Source organism: Thalassophryne amazonica, chromosome 11 (assembly GCF_902500255.1).
Source record: "Thalassophryne amazonica chromosome 11, fThaAma1.1, whole genome shotgun sequence".
Lineage (NCBI taxonomy): Eukaryota > Metazoa > Chordata > Actinopteri > Batrachoidiformes > Batrachoididae > Thalassophryne > Thalassophryne amazonica.
In genome coordinates this window covers 79,917,023-79,940,907 of record NC_047113.1, presented here as the reverse complement: position 1 = coordinate 79,940,907, position 23,885 = coordinate 79,917,023, and the positions used below count along the sequence as shown (strand labels likewise).

Sequence of the window (23,885 nt, the reverse complement as noted above, 5' to 3'; positions counted from 1 at the left end):
AACAGTCTGGGGACGTCACATTTAAAACACACATTCACATAATTAGATATTTGGTGTTTTATTATTTTGTTTTATGAATGACTGAATTAAATCACTGATAATCAAGTGATTTTCTGATTTATTTTGATTTTGTGTGTCATTTCTGCTTCATCAATTATTTTAAACAATTTATTGATAAAGTAGATAAGACTTCTGTGTAAAATATCCAGGTATCACTATCAGGTAGCCAAATAGCAGACTCAGTACTTCGCAAGTTCAATGCTAAAGTTTTTGTATCGCCAGACCAGACATTTCGAGCGTGAAATAGAAACACTGATTTATGCAATGATTGAGTGTCACAGTGACTACGCCAGAACTTCTTGGTCCTCTGGTCTTACCAAAAAGTTTCAAAATCGTCTGCAAACCTTCAAGAACAAAACAGTTTGATACGCTCCGTGTCCCTCCCAGGACCCACGCAGGGGACGCTGAGTTCCAACAGGTCAAAGTTCTCCCACTAAGACTCAGAGTTAAACAGTTAAAAATTAACTTGGTGCATAATATTACTCACGGTACAGCCCGAACTATCTCTCATCCTCCTTTTGTCTAAATTGCTGCTCAGGGCCTCAGTCTCTCAGCACTGATCCTGTAGAACCCTTCGGACGTACTGGTGCTGTGACCCGGAACACTATCAGACGATTAAGCGAGTTTTAAAGTCATTTTTATTCACTCAGCTATGGGCGAAGGAGGAACTCAACACTTTTATTTGGTTTTAATGTGATCTTATTAGTCCAAAAGACGAGCTCATTGTTTTCTCGTCCAAATCTCCTGTCAGCTGCTGTTTCTTTTCATTTTAAGATCTTATTGTTCTCTGTTCAATTTCTACTTATTTTATTGGGATCCGCAGTATAAACGATATATATATAATTTATTATATATTTATTGCTGCTCACATTCATTGATAGTGTCTCTGATCAATATGTTGTCACGTGACCACAGCGGAAGCCTTTATGCTTTTCTGTGTTCATATTGATTTTACAAAATAAACTCAATCAATCAATCGGATGATAATTGTCTTATGGAAGATTATTTCAGACAATCCTTCTTTTGTCTCCTTTTCCTTTTGTCTCTTCAGTGACTTTAAACGATTAATCGACGATCAGTTTTTTATTCTCTGGTATCGGTCCCGGTCAGGCCCGGCACCGGAGGCGCGAACAGAAACCGTTACGGCCGTTATTGTGCGGCGTAAAGGCCGCGCGCCCGCGCACGCGCGCGCTGCCGGGCGGCGCTAATTGGATCAGCTGCTGGCGCTAATCCGCCCCGGACCGAACCCGAACCCGCACAACGACACCGACGACCTCACCTCCGTGCTCCCGCAGCATCCCATGGCAGACAGGGTCGCGGCTCCGCGGAGCCTCAGCAGCGGCGGCGGCGCGTCTGGAGCGGACGGCGGGACGAGGCGCGCGGAGGCCGAGCCGCAGTGGACACGGTGGGACGCGCTCACACGCAGCAGTCCGGTCCGCAGAACATGCCAGGACCGCTTCCCTCCGCCACAGCGCCAACCGATCCGGGATCAACCGACGAGGTTTTGTCCGCCACACTTCCTGGTGGGCCGTCAGGTGCAGCGGCCATTCATCTCATTGCGCGTGCGCGTTCGGCGGCCGGAGCGGAGCCAGTTCACAACGGCGCAATACCCCCATTTGGCCACAACGCGAGGCCAATGAGACGGTGGCGCTGTTTGACCTCACACAAGAAACGACAATATACAATGTTGTTTCTTTGTAAAGCTCAAACGAGAACAATTAGACAACCAGGAACACCAGACTTCTCTCGGATTTAGAGCATCCTGACGGCCGAGCAGGTTCCCGTGTCGCCGTCTGAACGGTCCCTCCTAAAAATCGGTCCCTGCTGCCTTCACTGCCCATGCGTCATTAGCTGCGGTTTGCTGATTATCACCTGTTTCTGCTTCGTTCCAGTCATCATCTGTCTCAGTGACAGATATCTGAAGCTTTTCTACAACAATCATGTCTGCATAAATTCAGCATTATTTGCTGCTGCCTTCACTGTGCCTCCATCATTTCATATCGCCTCATTTCTGCTTAAAATGGCCTAGTTTCTCGGAGAAGAGTCACTGCTCCTTCGCGTTGAAAGGAGCAGCTGAGGTGGTTCGGGCATCTGGTAAGGATGCCTCCCTAGGGAGGTGTTCCAGGCACGTCCATCTGGGTGGAGACCCTGGGGAAGACCCAGGACTAGGTGGAGAGATTATATCTCCACATTGGCCTTGGAATGCCTCAGGATCCCCCAGTCAGAGGTGGTCAATGTGGCACGGGAAAGGGAAGTCTGGGGTCCCCCACTGGAGCTGTTGCCCCCGCGACCCGAACCCGGAAAAGCGGTTGAAGATGAGACGGCCTAGTTTCTGCTTAAAGAAGAGAATAGAAACTTTATTGTCATTGCACATGTAAACAACAAAACATGTCCTCTGCATTTAACTCATCCTAATTACAGTTAAACCTAAAACATTACACTAATATAATGATATTAGGAATGTATATCATCAAAACTGTAGCTGTATATTTTAACTGATACAGCTTAATAATTGTAAAACTGGAAATTAAAGTGACAGTTGTATGTATGTTATAATGTACTTAACTATTAATGGAAATACATTCCAGTATATAACATTTTATTATGTTATTGTTATTACATTATATTAATACTATATTACAATACTGGAATATGATTCAGCTCAAGATCTTTCAATGCTTTATTGAGCAGCTGAGAGGAAATAAAATTTAAATAGTTATAATAAGTATGATTGTAGAAGTCCATAATGCTCTTTACTGTCTTACTAATAGTGTCAGTAAGTCCTTTCATCTTTTTCTGTTAGTCACTCCAGGTTACCACAGTACATCCAAGACGGACCTGCATGTTAATTTGGCACAGGTTTTACACCGTATGCCGTCCCTGACACAACTCAATATTACATGGAGATGAATGTGCAGTTTTGGCCTTGAATCAGGATCCTTCTGCGCTAAGAGCTTGGACGCCACACTGCTGTTACGAACACTGTAATTCTATGTTACTAATATATTGTATTATTAGATTTTAGTACACAATTACATCCAGCATTTTGTATACTGTAATACTGTTTTAATTATTATATAACGTAATCAACACTGATGTGACATTTGTCAATATAGATCTGGTCAGAGATCATCCATCAAATATATTTTTTTTTCCTTATGACTGTATGACTTTTGCTGTTGCAACAAGTGATTTTCCCCATTGTGGGATCAATAAAGTTTATCTTATCTTATCACACCACAGAACTGCCTTGGGACCTGGATGACAACCACCCAGGAAGACAACCAGCCTATCCCCACCTCTCCATATAGTAACCATCTATCTGCTGCAGCCAGGTGAAATGTGGGCATGTCCTTGTCCTTCTCCAGTCTGTGGGTCCTCCACACTGAGACACCTGTGTCCTGAATCACATCCAGAGAAACTCACCACATGGACTAAATGTGGTGTCTGATGGTCCCTCACAGTGTCAGTGATCTCCTCATCTGAGTCTCACTAAGTAACCGTTCATTGAACACAAAGTCATTCCAGCAGAACTCAAAGATCCTCCACAGAACCTGGGACCAGAGACATCCAGTCCTCACCTTAGGACACTGGTTAGAGTCTAAGACTGACAACGAGACAGTAAGGCAGGAAGCACCAGGACCCTGAAGACTAGTGATGACCAGCAGCATCAAAAAGCTCTGACCTTTGACGTCATGACCCCGTAAGATCTTACCAGGTGTTTATGGATCTCAAAGGCAGAGGGCCCAGAGACATGAACGTTATTTCTGAGATAATGAATGTCTCAATACATTTGATACTTTTAACACTCAGATACACTTCTGAAGACTGAGACCAGGATGCCACTGAATCTCTGAAACTTAGTCTTGATCCAGGAGGACAACTGCAAATCCACATAATCTGAGTCTTCATTCAGCTTCTCAAGTGCTGCAGTCAGAGTATCCATTGATTCCACAAAGATGACGGCATGAAGTTAGTGCGCGTCGCAGTGGGATAATTATATGATCTGCTTAATGTTAGTTATGTTTAGGAGCCACATGCTGTAACTATGAAGCTGTAATGAGCTCATTAAAGAGTAAATGAAGGTTGTCAGATCACAGCTTTAAAAACATCTTTCTTTATTAAATCTGTATTATTAATGCAGCAGTTGTACGTGATCACCCTCTTTGTCTTTCTCTTTGACCTTTGGTGTCACATTTGTCTGCTGGACAAACAAACACTACACAGTCTTTGGGTTGAACATGCAGAAGCTGATGTGTACAGTGTGTCAGTGAATGCAGCACATTGTTCCTATTATGTTTACCAAATCACTACCAGTCACCACACAGCTACTTCATCACCGTCATTATCATCGCTATTCTCATTTCCATCATCACAATCATTATCATCGCTATTATTTCTATCATCACCATCATTATCATCACTATTCTCATCTTCAACATCACCATCATTATCATCACTATTATCTCTATCATCAAAGTTATAATCACTATTATCTCTATCATCACCATTATTTTCATCACAATTCTCATCTCCATCATTATCATCACTATTCTCATCTCCATCATCACCATCATTATCGTCACTGTTTTCTTCATCATCATCATCATTGTCATCACTATTATCTCCATCATCACCATCATCATTATCATCACTAGTCTCATCTCCATCATCACTATCATTTTTGTGGCTATTATCTCCATCATCACTCATTATCACTATTCTCATCTCCATCAACACCATCATTATCATCACTGTTATCTCTATCATCACTGTCATTATCATCACAATTCTCATCTCCTTCATCACCATCATTATCATCACTATTCTCTTCTCCAGCAACACATCATTATCATTGCTATTATCTCTATCATCACTGTCATTATCATCACTATTATCATCTCCATCACCGTCATTATCATCACTATTATCTATTCTCATCTCCTTCATCACTGTCATTATCATCACTATTATCGCCATCATCACAATCATTATCATCCCTATTTCCATGTATCTCCACCCAGGACAGTAACATTGATATTAAGTACCCAGATGACACGACCATCCTTGGACTCATCAGGGGAGTGGTGAATCATGTTACAGGGATTTGTTTCATAAGATCACAGTCTATGGAGATGACAACAACCTCATACTTAACATAGACAAAACCAAGGAACTCATTTTGGACAGTGGTGGGCACAGCTAACCAAAAAAGTTAGCTTCAATAACTATTAATCCACGATCTGAAAAGTTAACTTCATAAAGCTAAACCAATAAACCCTTAAAAAATTTAGTGGAAGTTACAGTTAAAACCTATACCGGTAACTTTTAGTATTGACTCCAGTTCACCGGAAATTGTATCTGTATGACTGTGAAAATTTCACAGTCATACAGACGTGCAGACATATCACAGGACAGGAATCATGCACAGCAAGAAAGTTTTGACTTATGGTTAAAATTTTAAACAAACTAATTCAGGACAGGTTTTTGAAATTAACATCACCTCTGTCATTTTACAAAGTAAAAATATCAGCTATATGATTTAGCTTTAAAGTAATGCAGTGATTTTGAAGGTTTTAGGATTTACAAACAAACATGCCGAAAGGCATTATGGGAAAATTAGTTTCCTGTCATCAGTGGTTGGTTGGTACAGGTGGTCATGAGGCAGCGACGTGGTCAGTAACGAGCTGAGTTCAAGCACAGGCAAACAGGTGTATCAGAGGAGTCAAAAAACGAGCAGGGTTTTGGCACCGAGAAGCAGGTTAATTGGCTCAGGCAAAAGGCAAGGTCAAAACAGGCGAGGGTCATACATGGCAAGGAAACAGACTATGACAGAACAATGAGAGGCTTGGAACGAGGCAATATGCACAACGAATTAACAGTGAGTGGTGGAAGACGAGTTTAAAAGCAGAGGATATTCTGGGCGTGATGAGATGTAGGTGCAGGAAAGAAGGCGTGGCTGGACGAGACAGTGGAGTGAAAGATGGGCGTGTCAGACAAAAGCAGCAAAAAGAGGAATGTGACAGTGACAGAACAAATGTTAAACAATTAGGAAATAATGATACCTAAAATCCAAATGTGAGAAACAGAATAAACAAATGAACAGGCAGGAACAGAACAACAGAAAATTAAAGGCTGGATCTAAACTAGAGAAGAACTCAACATGTGGCAGGAGCGTACAGAAAAACCTGAGGGACTAATGTGCTCAAAACAGAGTGACTGAATAACCAGAAAATAAAAGACGAAGACTAAACTAGAACAGAACTCAATAGGTGGCTGACGTGTGACAGATAATTCTCAAAATCTAACTTGATAACACAGAATGACTAAATAAGAAACAGAGACTAAACTAGAACCAAACTTAACATGGTTGAAGTGTAACAGATCATAAAACCAAGACTAAAGTGTAAGAAACAGAATATAAACACTCAGGGCCGGACAGAAGGACCAAGACAGGGAAACAGATGAAGACTGTGAGACAAAACCTGATTCGAAGCAGGTCCAGGGCCAAAACATGACATTAGCATCACTGTTATCATCTCCATCTTCACCTTCCTCATCACTATCATTATCATCAGTGTTCTCATCTCCATCTTCACCTTCATTATCATCACTGTTCTCAGCACCATCACCATCCTCACCGCTATCATCATCACTATTCTCATCTCCATCCTCATCATCCTCATCACCATCATCATCACACTCTGCTGGATCTCCAGCCCCCAGTTCGTGGTGCGGTGTGGTTATCGGCGGGTGGACAGAACTTTCCGCCCCCATTTTTATCGGAGGTGCCGGCTTTTCTGTGCCATGTTCCTGCGCTGCCTTTCGGCCGAAAGCACAGTTATCGCCGTGGGAGATGAAGTGGATGTCTGGTGAAGCTGAAGCTCTGTTTGGCCTGCTGTTTGGCTTCCGGGCGAGCTGTGCACAGAATTCTGGCAGGATCTGTGCTGCCCTGGCGCCTTGTGGATCCAGTTAGAGCCTGTGTGGTCGGCTCTGAAGACTGTCGGCCCGGCCGTCCACGTCTTCGCCGGATTGATGTGCGCCAGTGGCGCTCTCGGAACCTGGGCTTGCTTCGCAGGGTTCCGAACAGAGAGACTGTCATCCCCACTGAGGTCCTTACCCTGGGTCTCCTGAACATCAGATCACTGTCCTCAAAATCATTGTTGATTAATGATTTAATCATGGATCATCATTTAGATATGATTGGCTTGTGTGAAACCTGGCTCAAACCCACAACTCTCCTTCCTCTGAATGAGGCCTGCCCACCAGCGTACACATTTAGTCACGTGTCTCGTGGTGTGAAGCAAGGCGGGGGTGTGGCTTTTATTTACAAATCTAGGTTTTCTTTATTAGCTGTTGGGGGTCACAAATATAATTCCTTTGAGCATCTGACTCTCCGTTATGCCCATGATGCTAAGTATGAGTACTGTCAGGGTCATAAAACTGGAGCTCAGCTATGTTATTTTGTCACTGTTTATAGGCCCCGTGGCCCATATTCTGACTTCTTAGATGAATTTGGTGTGTTCATCTCTAGTTTGTCAATTAGTGCAGATAACATTTTGATTATTGGTGACTTTAACATTCATATAAATAAGCCCTCTGATCCCCTCAGCAAATCATTTATGCAAATTGTGGATGCTTTAGGATTCCAGCAATTCAGGACCCAACACACATTAGTGGAAATACCCTGGATCTGGTTCTTGCACGTGGGTTTGCTGTCACAAACATTGACATTTTGCCTCTCGCATCTATAGCCTCTGACCATTCACTTATCAGGTTTACATTTACGCTGCCGTGTTTAGTGGAACAACAACCTTGTCTACAACTGCAGCGTCATATTAAAAACCTCAACTATGACTGAACTTGAGGCCAGACTACCTGATATTTTAGCTTTGAATCTGGAGAATGCTAAATCAGTGGACAGCCTCGCGGATAGTCTAAATTTAACGCTTAAAACTAGACTTGATAAGATTGCGCCTCCTCTTTTAAGGTCACACCCTCCTAAGGCACAGTCACCTTGGTACAATGATTATGTGCGTGACCTCAGGCAGAAGGTTAGAGGTTTGGAACGGAAATGGCGTTGTTCCAAATTAGAGGTGTTCCGCCTTGTGTGGCGGGATGCTATTTTAGATTATAAGCATGCAGGCCACGAAGCGGACCTATTACTCTGAGTTGATCAGTAAAAACAAACATAACTCAAAGTTTTTGTTTGACACGGTCGCATTTCTTATTCACGGGCAGCCACCTGTTAGTCGTTCTCCCTTTTCAGCACAGGATTTCTTGGATTTCTTTGAGAAGAAAATAGAAGATATTAGGCTAAGCATATCTCAGCACGCTTCGGCCCAGCCATTAAAACCTGCTATGGAGGTGGGCGCTACCATTGAGGTGTTACCTAGATTGACAGAATTTAATAGTATTTCATTGGGTGTGCTGACAAAACTTGTGGCATCTACAAAAAGCACAACCTGTTTATTTGATCCCGTACCAACAAAACTGTTTAAGGACCTGTGGCCCACTCTTGGGCCAACTGTGCTGGAAATTATTAATCTGTCATTAACCTCTGGATCTGTTCTGAAATGTTTTAAATTAGCAGTGATTAAACCATTACTTAAGAAATCTAATCTTGACCCTAGTGTATTGAAAAATTACAGGCCGATATCAAATCTATCATTCTGTTCCAAAATTTTAGAAAAGGTGGTTTCACGGCAGCTCATAGACCACCTTACTGAGAATGATCTGTTTGAGCCGCTGCAGTCTGCTTTTAGGAAATATCACTCCACAGAGACAGCGCTCACTAATGTAGTGAATGATCTTCTGCGAGCAATGGACACCACTACTCACTACTACTCACACTCAGACACCACTACGGTTTTGGTGTTGTTAGATTTCCGTGCTGCGTTTGATACTGTGGATCATCATATTTTGCTCAATAGGTTGGAGAGTTTTTTTGGGATTACTGGAAGTGCCCTTGCCTGGTTGACGTCATATCTGTCCAGTCATTCTCAATGTGTCTTGTATAATGACACTACCTCTGACCTTGCTGACATGAGATTTGGGGTTCCACAGGGATCTGTTTTAGGCCCCTTGCTTTTCTCCCTGTATGTGGCACCCCTTGGGCGTATACTGTGGAGTTTTGGGATTGCCTTTCATTGTTATGCTGATGATACTCAGTTGTACATGCCGATAACTGCGGGAAATCTCACTCCCATAAAATCCCTGGAGGACTGTCTTCTATCAGTGAGAAGTTGGATGTCTAGTAACTTCCTACTTTTAAACTTTGATAAGACTTAAATGATGGTTCTTGGTCCAGCGAGACATCGGCATCAGTTTGACCAGCTGGCGCTCAGCCTGGGTTCCTGTGTCATACATCATACGGACAAAATGAGGAACCTTGGGGTAATTTTTGATCCCTCGTTGTCTTTTGACCTCCACATCAGGGATGTTACTAGGACTGCTTTTTTCCATCTGAGAAATATAGCGAGGATCCGCCCCATCCTGTCCATGGCTGATGCTGAGACCCTGATTCATGCTTTTGTTTCTTCTAGACTAGATTATTGTAATGTTCTATTTTCAGGGTTACCACAGTCCAGCATTAGGGGTCTTCAGCTGGTTCAGAACGCTGCCGCCAGACGTCTGACACGTAGCAGAAGGTCTGAACATATCACACCCGTTTTGGCATCTTTGCACTGGCTCCCTGTCTCTGTGAGAGCAGATTTTAAGGTTTTGCTATTGACTTATAGGGTTGTTCATGGATTGGCGCCATCTTATCTGGCTTATCTGGTGGAACTCTACGTGCCGGCCCGGGCTTTGTGGTCGCAGGATGCGAGACTTCTCTGTGTTCTCAGGGTGAAGAAGAAGTCAGCAGGTCAAAGAGCCTTTTCGTATCGTGCACCCACCCTGTGGAACAGTCTTCCTGCAACCGTGAGGCAGTCTGAGTCTGTGGACATTTTTAAGTCAAGACTCAAAACTTATTTTTATTCTCTTTCTTATGGATAGTTTTTATTTTTATTTGTTTTATTCTTTTACTTCTGTTTTTATTTATGTATTTGAATTTTTTTTATTCATTTTTAATTATTTATTCAATTTTATGTTGACTTGTTTTATGTAAGGTGCCTTGAGATGGCTTTTGCTGTGATTTGGCGCATTATAAGCTAATTAAATTAATTAAATTAAATTCTTATGTCCATCTTCACCATTATCATCATCATCATCATCATTATCATCACTGTTCTCATCTCTATCTTCACCATCCTCATCACCATCGTCATCACTGTTCTCTGTTGTGTGGGCCGCTGAAGAGGAGGTACTGCTGGCCCACCACCACCAGAGGGCGCCCTGCCTGAAGTGCGGGCTTCAGGCACGAGAGGGCGCTGCCGCCTCACAGGAACAGCTGGGGTGACAGCTGTCACTCATCAACTATGACAGCTGTCACCAATCACCTGGTCATCACCCACACACAAAAGCCGGACGACATCTCCACCTCGTCGCCGAGATATCATCTACCTTCACAGTAAAGTCTCAGCCGTTGTTGTGTTGACGCATGTTACTTGTTTTCGTGTGTGTTGAACTGTTTGCAGGTGTCTTGATCGCTACTTTCAGCTGGAGGCTGGGTTCGCGGATGGTGGAGGAGTGACGCACTTCACTCCTCACTCCGAACTTCATTAAGTAGGATTACAGACTCTGCATAAACTATGTACTTGAGGTGGAGGTGTCTTTCCCACCCGACTAATACAAGAAGAACTTGCTGACTGTTTACTGGGTGTGTTTTTCACACACTCATTACTTCTGTCTTCTGCTTCCTGCCAGCAGTACCAGATCTGACAGTCGGAGATGGTGACCACCTGGGGACTCAGGACTTGGCAGCTCCAATATCCTTCGGGTTCAGTGGCAGTGGAAATCGTGTGGGATCCGGTTGTACTCGGGACGGACGTCTCCTATCCTCGAGCCTACCCACACATCACTTTGTATATTTTGATTGTGAACCAAATTCTGCATTTGTCTGTATTTCATTGTGCACATTTCACAACAGTAAAGTGTTGTATTTTTGACTCATCTATTCTCCGTTCATTTACGCCCCCTGTTGTGGGTCCGTGTCATTACACTTTCCCAACAGGATATCTCGGCCATCGTCATGGATCCTGAGGGGCGTCAACCATCTGTTGAACAGCCAATGGAAGAGCAGGGTGCACAGGCGTCTGCAGGAGGCGTGATTGGTGAGTCGCAGCAAATCCTCACCGCCTTTACTGCTCGGCTGGATCTAATGACCGAGCAGAACGTCATCCTCAATCGCAGGATGGAGGCTCTCACCTCGCAGGTGGAAGCGCGCGCTCAGGGCGCTGCTGCAGCTCCTCCTCCTGCTGACCCAGTGCCGAATACAGACATTCCACTGGTCATTCAACGACCCCCCCCACCATCCCCTGAAGCATATATAAGTCCCCCAGAGCCGTACGGGGGTTGTGTGGAGACGTGCGCGGACTTTTTAATGCAGTGTTCGCTCGTCTTTTCACAGCGTCCCGTGATGTATGTGTCGGACGCCAGCAGGGTGGCTTATGTAATTAATTTGCTTCGAGGCGAGGCACACGCCTGGGCTATGGCGCTCTGGGAGCAGAATTCACAGCTCCTTACCTCTTATACTGGGTTTGTGAGGGAGTTAAAAACAGTATTTGATCACCCAAACAGAGGCGAGACTGCTTCTACGGCGCTGCTGTCAATGAGACAGGGGCGTCGGAGTGCAGCTGAGTATGCGGTCGACTTCCGCATCGCGGCTGCGAGGTCCGGCTGGAATACCGCTGCACTCCGCGCCGCCTTCATAAACGGACTGTCGTCAGTCCTGAAGGAGCATCTGGTGGCTAAGGATGAGCCGCGGGATTTAGATGGGCTTATTGATCTGGTCATACGATTAGACAATCGGTTAGAGGAACGCCGTCGGGAGCGAGACGAAGGGCGTGGTCGGGTACGCGCCGTCCCTCTCCCTTCCGGTTCCGAAAAGGTACCGCCCTCCCCACGCTCCACTGCCTCAGCGCTCCGTTTGGCGACAGCTCCCCCTGCTGACGATGCTATGGACACGAGCAGGGCTAAAGTCAGAGCCACTAATAGACAAAGGAGACTGGTCCGCGGAGAGTGCTTTATCTGCGGCTCAAACGAGCATCAGCAGAGAGACTGCCCCAAACGGATAAACACCAACGCCCGCTCTTAGAAACTGGGCTAAGGGTGGGCCAAGAAATACACGTGGGACAAACCCGTCTTTCTGCATGACTCCAAGTTATGATCCTGAGTGGGGATCTAACCCTTCAGGCCCCCGCACTGGTGGACACGGGGTCAGAAGGGAATCTGCTGGACAGCAGATGGGCAAGGGAGGTAGGGCTCCCTCTGGTGGCGCTTCCTTCGCCATTGAAGGTGCGGGCACTAGATGGCACCCTTCTCCCTTTAATCACACACAAGACACTGCCAGTAACTTTGGTAGTGTCTGGGACTCATCGGGAGGAGATCGCGTTTTATGTGACCCCTTCTACCTCCCGCGTGATTTTGGGCTTCCCTTGGATGATCAAACACAACCCCTGGATTGATTGGCCGTCTGGGGTTGTGGCTCAGTGGAGCGAAACCTGTCACCGGGAATGTCCAGGATCTTCGGTTCCGCCCGGTTTGACCGTTAACGAGGAGGTTAAAGTCCCCCCCAATCTTGCGGTGGTGCCTGAGGAGTACCACGATCTCGCTGACGTCTTCAGCAAAGATCTGGCACTCACTCTTCCCCCACACCGTCCGTACGATTGCGCCATTGATTTGATCCCAGGCACTGAGTATCCGTCCAGCAGGCTGTACAACCTCTCACGTCCTGAGCATGAATCAATGGAGACCTACATCTGGGACTCGTTAGCTGCCGGGTTGATCCGGAACTCCACCTCCGCGATGGGTGCAGGTTTCTTTTTTGTGGGCAAGAAAGACGGCGGCCTCCGTCCATGCATTGACTACAGGGGACTGAACGAGATCACAGTCCGCAACCGATACCCTCTACCCCTGTTAGATTCGGTGTTCACGCCCCTGCATGGAGCCAAAATATTCACAAAACTCGATCTTACAACCCCTGGCAAAAATTATGGAATCACCGGCCTCGGAGGATGTTCATTCAGTTGTTTAATTTTGCAGAAAAAAAGCAGATCACAGACATGACACAAAACTAAAGTCATTTCAAATGGCAACTTTCTGGCTTTAAGAAACACTATGAGAAATCAAGAAAAAAGATTGTGGCAGTCAGTAACAGTTACTTTTTTAGACCAAGCAAAGGAAAAAAATATGGAATCACTCAATTCTGAGGAAAAAATTATGGAATCACCCTGTAAATTTTCATCTCCAAAACTAACACCTGCATCATATCAGATCTGCTCGTTAGTCTGCATCTAAAAAGGAGTGAACACACCTTGGAGAGCTGTTGCACCAAGTGGACTGACATGAATCATGGCTCCAACACGAGAGATGTCAATTGAAACAAAGGAGAGGATTATCAAACTCTTAAAAGAGAGTAAATCATCACGCAATGTTGCAAAAGATGTTGGTTGTTCACAGTCAGCTGTGTCTAAACTCTGGACCAAATACAAACAACATGGGAAGGTTGTTAAAGGCAAACATACTGGTAGACCAAGGAAGACATCAAAGCATCAAGAGAGAAAACTTAAAGCAATATGTCTCAAAAATCAAATGAGGAACAAAACAAATGAGGAACGAATGGGAGGAAACTGGAGTCAACGTCTGTGACCGAACTGTAAGAAACCGCCTAAAGGAAATGGGATTTACATACAGAAAAGCTAAACGAAAGGCATCATTAACACCTAAACAGAAAAAAACAAGGTTACAATGGGTTAAGGAAAAGCAATTGTGGACTGTGGATGACTGGATGAAAGTCATATTCAGTGATGAATCTCGAATCTGCATTGGGCAAGGTGATGATGCTGGAACTTTTGTTTGGTGCCTTTCCAATGAGATTTATAAAGATGACTGCCTGAAGAGAACATGTAAATTTCCACAGTCATTGATGATATGGGGCTGCATGTCAAGTAAAGGCACTGGGGAGATGGATGTCATTACATCATCAATAAATGCACAAGTTTATGTTGATATTTTGGACAATTGAAAGGATGTTTGGGGATGATGAAATCATTTTTCAAGATGATAATGCATCTTGCCATAGAGCAAAAACTGCAAAAACATTCCTTGCAAAAAGACACATAGGGTCAATGTCATGGCATAGGGTCAATGTCAATGAGCAGATCTGATTTGATGCAGGTGTTAATTTGGGGGATGAAAATTTACAGGGTGATTCCATAATTTTTTCCTCAGAATTGAGTGATTCCATATTTTTTCCTCTGGTTGGTCTAAAAAAGTAACCGTTACTGACTGCCACAATCTTTTTTTCTTCATTTCTTATAGTGTTTCTTAAAGCCAGAAAGTTGCCATTTGAAATGACTTTAGTTTTGTGTCATGTCTGTGATATGCTTTTTTTCTACAAAATTAAACAACTGAATGAACATCCTCTGAGGCTGGTGATTCCATAATTTTTGCCAGGGGTTGTAGGAACGCCTACCACCTGGTTCGGAGCCGGAAGGGAGATGAGTGGAAGACGGCATTCAACACCCCATTAGGTCACTTTGAGTACCTGGTCATGCCGTTCGGCCTCACTAATGCCCTCGCGACGTTTCAGGGTTGCGGGACTTCCTGCACCGATTCGTCTTCGTATACCTAGACGATATTCTCATTTTTTCCCCGGATCCTGAGACCCATGTCCAGCATGTACGTCAGGTCCTGCAGCGGTTGTTGGAGAACCGGCTGTTTGTGAAGGGCGAGAAGTGTGAGTTCCACCGCACTTCTTTGTCCTTCCTGGGGTTCATAATCTCCTCCAACTCCGTCGCCCCTGATCCGGCCAAGGTCCCGGCGGTGAGAGACTGGCCCCAACCGACAAGCCGTAGGAAGCTGCAACAGTTCCTTGGCTTTGCGAATTTCTACAGGAGGTTCATAAAGGGCTACAGTCAGGTAGTTAGCCCCCTGACAGCTCCTCCAAAGTACCATTTACTTGGTCGGATCAGTGCAAGGCCGCGTTTAGGGAGTTGAAACGCCGGTTTTCGACTGCACCAGTTCTGGTACAGCCCGATCCTAGCCGCCAGTTTGTGGTAGAAGTGGACGCCTCAGACTCGGGGAGTCCGATCAGATTCTCCATCCTTGTGCCTATTTCTCACGCAGGTTGACCCCAGCTGAGCGGAACTATGACGTGGGCAATCGGGAACTCCTCGCGGTGAAGGAGGCTCTTGAGGAGTGGAGACATCTGTTAGAGGGAGCCACGGTACCACTTACGGTTTTCACGCACCACCGGAACCTGGAGTATATCAGGACCGCCAAGCGGCTGAACCCCAGGCAAGCCCGCTGGTCATTGTTCTTAGGGTGTTTTGACTTCCGGATCACCTACCGCCCCGGGACCAAGAACCAAAGATTGGATGCTCTGTCCCGGGTTCATGAAGTCGAAGTCAAAACCGAGCTGTCGGATCCGCCGGAATCCATACTACCTGAGTCCACTATCGTGGCCACCCTCACCTGGGATGTGGAGAAGACCGTCCGGGAGGCCCTGGCACGGAACCCGGACCCAGGTAAAGGACCGAAGAACCGCCTCTACATCCCACCAGAAGCCAGAGCTCCTCCAACCGTTACCTGTACCTGTGCCCCATCGCCCCTGGTCCCACATCGGCCTGGACTTCGTCACGGGCCTCCCGCCGTCCCGGGACATGACTACCATCCTCACGATAGTGGACCGATTCTCCAAGGCGGCCCACTTCGTGGCCCTCCCGAAGCTCCCTACGGCCCAGGAGACAGCAGACCTCCTGGTCCACCAGTTCTCATTATCATCACATCCTCATCACAACCATTATCATCACTGTTCTCATCTCCATCTTCACCATCATCATCACCATCATTATCATCACTGTTCTCATCTTCATCATCACATCCTCATCACAACCATTATCATCACTGTTCTCATCTCCATCTTCACCTTCATTATCATCACTGTTCTCATCTCCATCTTCACCATTCTCATCAGTATCACTATCATCACTGTACTCATCTCCATCATCACCACCCTCATCACTATCATTATCATTACTGTTCTTATGTCCATCTTCACCATTATCATCATCACTGTTCTCATCTCCATAATCATATCCTCATCATTATCATCACTGTTCATATGTCCATCTTCACCATCCTGATCATGATCATTATCATCACTGTTCTCATCTCCTTCTTCACCTTCCTCATCACTATCATCATCACTATTCTCATCTCCATCTTCACCATCCTCATCACTATCATTATCATCACTGTTCTCATCTCTATCAGCATATCCTCATCACTGTCATTGTCACGATCATTATCATCACTGTTCTCATCTCCTTCTTCACCTTCCTCATCACTATCATCATCACTGTTCTCATCTCCATCTTCACCATCATCACCATCATTATCATCACTGTTCTCATCTCCATCTTCACCTTCATTATCATCACTGTTCTCATCTCCATCTTCACCATCCTCATCAGTATCATTATCATCACTGTTCTCATCTCCATCATCACTACCCTCATCACTATCATTATCATCACTGTTCTCATCTCCATAATCATATCCTCATCATTATCATCACTGTTCTCATCTCCTTCTTCACCTTCCTCATCACTATCATCATCACTGGTCTCATCTCCTTCTTCACCCTCCTCATCACTATCATCATCACTGTTCTCATCTCCATCTTCACCTTCCTCATCACTATCATTATCATCACTGTTATCATCTCTATCATCACTGTTGTCATCACCATCATCACCATTCTCATCACTGTTATCATCTCTATCATCACTGTTGTCATCACCATCATCACCATTCTCATCACTATCATTGTCATCACTGTTCTCATCTCCATCTTCACCATCACAGCATTATAATCACTGTTCTAATTTCTATCAGCATATCCTCATCACTATCATTATCACTGCTGTTCTCATCTCCATCTTCACCATCCTCTTCACCATCATTATCATCACTGTTCTTATCTCCACCTTCACCATCCCCATCACCATCATTATAATTACTCTTCTCATCTCCATCTTCACCATCCTCATCACTCTTTTCATCTTCATCATCATATCCTCATCACCATCATTACTATCCTCGTCCCCATCACTGGCATCCACATCATCACTGTCTGTTATCATTACCACCATCACTATCATCATCACATCCACATCACTATCTCTATCATCATCATAATCATTATCATCACTCTTCTCATTTCCATCATCACCATCGTCATCACCACTATTCTCATCACCAACATTATCATCATTATTCTCATCTCCATCATCCCCATCCTCATTGTGGTCCATCATCATTATCATCATCATAAATCATCACCATCATCACTATAATGTTGACAATCAATGTCATCATCACCAGCATCTTCAACACTATCATCACATCACCATTTGCATCCAATCATAACGTATTCAAACATCTAAGTTTGAGTGAAGTTTTTGTTAAATATTTATTTCAGTTTTTTTCTCTCACTGTTGATTTATGTTACTGCATATAATGAAGTTGGTGTCCGAATTTAAACAAATCATTGATGTAGTATTTTTACTCTTTACATCACAACCTACTACCATTTCAAGAGTGAACAGTGAAGAGGTTCTCCGGTCTGGCTTCAGACCCACGCTGACTTTACCTTTGTCTTCACGTGAAAATGCGGCTGTGAGGCTGAAGCCAGCCACTGGGGTTCTATGGTGCTGATGTTCCTGTTGGCCATGGTGGTTCTGGATGGTCCTCCTGGTTGTGCTGGTTCTGTAGGACCCAGTTGGCCCTGCTTGGTCCTGCTAATCGTGCTAGCTCTAGATGGCAGCACTCTCCTTGTTGGTTCCGGAAACTCCAGTTTGATGTCTTGGTGTGGGAGAGTCACGTTGGTTGGGCTGGATTGGGACGGTCCTGCTGATCGTGTTGGTTCTGGAGGGTCCAGTTTGCTGTGTTGTGTTGTTGGTTCTAGATGATCCTGCTGGTTGTGTTGGTTCTGGAGGGTCCAGTTTGTTGTATTGGTTTTGGAGGGTCCAGTTGGCTGCATTGCTGGTTTTGGTTTTGGATGATGATGCTGGTTGGATTGGTTCTGACTGGTCCAGTTGGTGGTATTGCTTGGAGAAAGTCTTGCTGGTTGTGCTGGTTCTAGAGAATCCTGCTAGTTGCGTTGGTTTTAGATGGGCCGGCTAGTCATGTTGGTTCTAGAGGGTCCAGTTGGTGGTGTTGCTTCTGGACGGTGCTGCTGATCCTGTATTAGTGCTCAGACTGAGCGGAGGAGCAGTGTCAGCCCGCTCAGGCAGCACCGAGGACAGAAAGCTTTTTGTGCTTAACTGTACCAGGCTGATCAGTGTGAGACAGAGACACTGCTTCATCACTCACCACCACTGAAACATGTTTCATTACAGACACACTGCTTCATCACTCACCACCACTGAATTGTGTTTTGTAAAGTCTGGAAAACCAAGAACAGGAGGCTGAACTGAACAGTGTCTAACTGTTCTCAGGCTGACTGGTGCACATCACTCTGAACAGGAGTACGTGAGGGCACATTGATCTTTTGTCTCATTGTCCATTTTCTTGTGTACTGCTGAGTCTCTGCTTTCAAAGGAGCTTTAAGGAGGTCATAAAGGGGACTCACAATACAAGAGGAATCCTCGATGTTTTGCCTGTGGAGTCCCAGTGTTGCTCTGACCAACAGCACCTGGCTGCTTGTTTTTCAGCGCTCACTCTGCTGCCGATCTTCCGGGTCTGTTTTGCTTCCCTCAGCAGAGACAATCCTGACCAGGTATCTCCTCCCTCTGGTTTGAAAAAATCACATGTCCGTGGTTTGAGTTTTATTCCATTGTCTCTGAGGCATCGCAGTACCCTCCTGATGTCCTTAACCCCTGGTGGTATGCCTTACTCTGGTCCAGTAGCGAGAAGATGGTGTTCCCCCCCAGGCTGTCCATCAGGTCCTGTACCCGGGGTATGGGGTGTCGGTCTGGGTGTGTCTTCAGTTCTCTGAGGTCAGTACATAAGCGCAGTGAACCGTTCTTTTATCTTTCACAGACAACAGGAGATGAGCAGCAGGAAGCAGACTGTTCCACCCATCAAGTCCTGTAAGTGGTCCTTCATCTCCCTGGACGGTGGCTTTGCCACAGAGACGTTTTCCAACCTGACTCTGTGTCTCTTAACAAAATGTCCATTTGCAGATTCTCCACACATCCTGTGTCATCATCTATTTTTGAAAATGATGCTGCTTCTTCTCTTAACATCTGTTGAACAGTCTCTCTTTTGTTTTCATCCAGATGAGACAAATCAACCGGGGGGGGGGGGGGGGTTCCCCCATTGCTGACTGGTCGGGTGCATCCTGTGGCGTCCTGGATGTGGATCTTGGTGATGGCAGCAGATGTCTTCTTGAAGATGTTGGCGGGTGGACAGACCCACTGAGTGCACTGAACCAATAATGGTTCTCCCTGGTAATGAAGTGTCAAATGTGGAAAAGCTAATTTAACTGCTCTCAGGAGTTCCTCGTTCCTCTTTTCCCACTGAGTTAGTTCCATCTTTCATACTTTGTGAACCAAGCACTCGATAACATTAAACCCAATAAGTGGACATGGCTGCTGGTCACCTTTAAGCACTGAACCAGGTATGAGTGGTTTGGAGCAGTAAAAGGCACTCTTATACACTGAACAACATTTTAAACTCTGATTTTCACTTTGTACAGCACACCCATAACAACACTGGGACCTGTCAGTGTCACTGGTCACCCCGTGGCCGTTGGTGTGACCCCTCCTAGTTTAAAGGGCACCCCCAGGTCGTTTCACTAGCCTCTGTGCTTTCACTGCTTTTGAAACACTGTTGACAAAACTCTTCACCTGTCTTAATGCAAGTATAACACCTTGATTGTGGGCAGAGCTTGTAGTCCCGCTGCTGAGCTGGGCTCTGCATGGATCATACAGCTGAGGAGCTCCTGGGGAACGTTGAGAGTAGCAGTGCTGAGTAGATGGGTCCAGCTGGTACGACGGGTGAGATGTGAAGGTCGGTGCTGGGTGGTGGTCCTCAGGGCTGTGCTTTGTTTTTGGCCAGGCTTTTTCTCAGTGGGCGCTGGAGTGTCACTGGGGCTGGAAAGAATTCACAGTGGTCGCTCACTGGGGAACAACGTGTTTCTTCTTGGCTTGCCGTTCCTTTTCATTTGCACATCCTATAGTCACTTTAGTTAGCTGACAAAGGCAGGGCTGCATGTCAGCCTTCACACTGTCACTCTGAACCAAGGTGGGATCATATTTTAGACCTGACTCGGCTTCGGTAACTTTTTAGCTGCAAACCTGGTGTGATGGCTCAAATCACTGCATCAGTTATTTCATCTTCATTGTAGCTTTATTGAGCCCACTTCCAATCTGCCTGGCCAAACTAGAAAATGTGAGCTTGTCTTTGTGTCCGGACTCCCCTATGTGGCTAGTTTCATCTGGGGCCACTGAAGCTTGTTTCTGTACCCACGTGCTTTGTTGGCTCATCTTCTTTTACTTGAAGTGTGGTCCGCAGCGCATTTACCTCTTTTTGCAGATCCTCTCTCTCTCTCTCTCTCTCTCTCTCTCTCTCTCTCTCTCTCTCTCTCTCTCTCTCTCTCTCTCTCTCTCTCTCTCTCTCTCAATAGAACTTATGGCAAGTGCGATTTGCTGACCTTGACTTAGTCCAGATATTTGTAGTCCTTTGCATGGTAGCTGTTCAACATTCAGTTCATATAAAGCACCTTTGACTTCGAACTGCACCTTCTCCAGCTCCGAAGTGGTCTTAAAACAGTTCGACTGAGCTTCTGTTCAACTTTGTGATACGACGGTGCCCTCTATTGGTGGTTGTGCGCACTAGCGATACAACCTGCTGCACGTGCTGACAGAGCCACGTGTAGGCGGTGCCCCCCACATTTAGGTCAAACCAGGAGAAATTGTTAATTAAACAATTTTGGTGTCATTTGAGAGGTAATTTATCATAGAATGGCATATGCAAAATCCTCTAAAATTCCCATTACGGAATTTTTTTATACATGTTTGAAGTTGGATGCACAATGCAATAATGCCTCTCCAAATTTCCTCAGCACTTCAGACGGTTTGTGGCTAGAGCCTCGATTTTTTGAACATTAGTGCTTTTTGTTTTGCCTAGATAATAGTTTTCTATCCCCACGTACTTGGTACAAGAATATTTAGAGTTTCCAGCACTACTTGTTGTGTGGGCCGCTGAAGAGGAGGTACTGCTGGCCCACCACCACAAGATGGCGCCCTGCTTGAAGTGCGGGCTTCAAGCACGAGAGGGCGTCGGAGCGACCGGGAGTGACAGCTGTCACTCATCATCCGTACCAGCTGTCACTCATCCACTACTCATCACCACCACCATAAAGGCCGGACTGCAACTCCACCTCCCCACCGAGAAATCAGCTACCATTCAGGTAATATTCTCTGCTGTACTTAACACTGACTAATAGTCTGAACTTCTTTGCAGCCGTTTTCCTGTGGGTGTTGCCTTATCTGTGGGATTGGTGTTTGGTGTGATCAGTGACGGCTTCGCTTCACACCCCAACCAGATAAGTGGTTAGACAGGAGCTGCACGAGTGTGTGATTGGAGGTGGAGGTTTTCCCTCCTAACTGTATACAGACTGTGGGATTACTGAGTGTGCGAACTCACACTCATCTGGACTGTCTCTGTTCTCTGCCAGCAGTACCGGGTCTGACTGCTGAAGACAGCGGCCACCTGGGGCGCAGGGCTTGGCGGCTCCGGTGTTCTTCAGCTCCGTTGGAGGTGGAAGCTGTGTGGGATCCGGCTCTTCTCTCGCCAGGCGTCTTCTATCGTCGAGCCTGCCCACACGTCACCTGGTGTATAATTGACAGTCCACCATATTGTTATTGTCTGTACGTCGTTGTGCGATTCACAACATTAAATTGTTACTTTTGGTTTATCCATTGTCCGTTCATTAACGCCCCCTGTTGTGGGTCCGTGTCACGACACTTTCACACTATTGTCCCATAAAAGCAAAGAAAAAGACGTGAACATGAAAATAAAATTTAACATGACCTAAATTAACATGAGTTTTTTTTTGCTTTTCAAATTCAACATAAAAGTTCATCTATTGTTGAGTTTTGAGTTAGGATTTGAATACTCATGTAAAGGTCTTGCTTATTTTCATAGCAACCATTGCGTTCCCATAGTCTTTCCATAGCAACTGGAAAACAGCAATGATGTAGTGAGTCTAAAAAAGTTTGGATTGCAAAACATGCACATTTCAACGCAATGCAAGACTCATTATTCATGGACATCATATATTTAGTATTAAATGAAAGAGAAAGATGTATTTTTCAATTCTGTGCAGTTTTTGTTCACTAAAATCTCATGGAGGCTCGATGGTGCAGTGTTCTCCACAGTTATGACAGATATGGATGAAGCCCCAGAATCCCTACTGAAGTTCGTAAGATGTCAGTGCAAACTTTCATCCAAAAATCCTTGTGGGGGTAACATTAGTTTGTTCCTGTTGCAAAAATGGACGAGTTGCCATAATGCAGAAGAGATTCTCCTTGATGCAGATGAAGAAGACGTGACTCAATAAACAAATCAGTAAAACAATGTAAACAACTGCAATGTTTTAGTTATAAACACTATTTTTTTTAAGTTGTTGTTGTTCATGGTAATTGTATTTATTTGTCGCAATTCATGCAGTTATATTTAGACTTTGATCAATTAATGACATAACCCTAAACATTGTTCCATTTGGGCTATTTTTTGATTGATTACAAATTCATTGTTTTAATTTTCATCAATCAAGCATCTTGTCTGTAAGGTGACACGTAGCAAAATTACTGCGACAGAGCTGAGGGTCAGGAACACAATGAGGCACGTTTAGTCATTGTCATGGAATGAAAGGTATGTTTACATGTATGTGAAACCCATTCTGTTTTGGTAAAATGTCACATCAATTGTCATTTTCATAGGGACAATGATATTCCCTGTTTTGTTTTGATTCTTTTTTAGCCTACATCATTTTTGAAGGATCTCTAAGCATATCACATTGGAGATTTGGATGCAAAGGTACAACCTCATAAAATGCATGGGAAGATACGATTAATTTAGCACACATCAGAATCAGAATCACTTTTATTGTCATTGCACAGCAATCAGCACAACAAAATTTGCTTGTGCATCCTCAAAAACAATGCCCGCCCTCACACATAACTTACCCACACACATACTTCAATAAATATTAAGAACATCAGGAATTGGGGTGGGGGGCTCAGAGACCTCTAAATTAGACCGTTCCAGTTAGACATTTGTCTCATAGTGCACCGTCCCCAACAAACATAAGTCGTATTGCACACTGATCCCACATTGTCATTGCCCATATTGCACTTATCCCTCTAAAACATCAATTAACATTTAAAATACCCAACTAAAAACCCTTAAATAGCTAAAACAAACAAACAAACAAAAAACAATCCAACAATAATAAATATACCTAAAAGTTAAAAATAGGTATAAACTAGAAGCACTCCGAGAGCACAAACCTCCGCCAAGGCCATAGGGTCACTGTTTCACGCATCTACCATCATGTTTCAGATTCAGTGGTTAAACCCTTAGATCTTCAACAAATGTATTTATAAAGAGAAACTTCATGAACTACACGTTTTTTTAAATTTTCTATTAAGTTTTTTCAATGAGGAGAAACCAATGCTAAATTATTGTTGTGTCGTAACTTAATTTTT

General features: G+C 44.7%; 1 protein-coding gene across 2 annotated transcripts in view; it reads right to left on the bottom strand.

The window, feature by feature from the left end:
* slc44a1b (solute carrier family 44 member 1b) overlaps positions 1–18,225 on the bottom strand; it is a 64,094-nt gene extending 45,869 nt beyond the window's left edge. Inside the window, exon 1 of one of the 2 annotated variants that reach the window (XM_034182268.1) lies at positions 17,819–18,225. In XM_034182268.1, coding sequence (XP_034038159.1) covers positions 17,819–18,208 — 390 coding nt within the window. In that variant the 5' untranslated portion in view covers positions 18,209–18,225. Of the gene's footprint in view, positions 1–1,339; positions 1,635–17,818 lie in introns of those variants that run through there. The other variant, XM_034182269.1, reaches the window with a different exon arrangement.
* Positions 18,226–23,885: the final 5,660 nt, after the last annotated feature.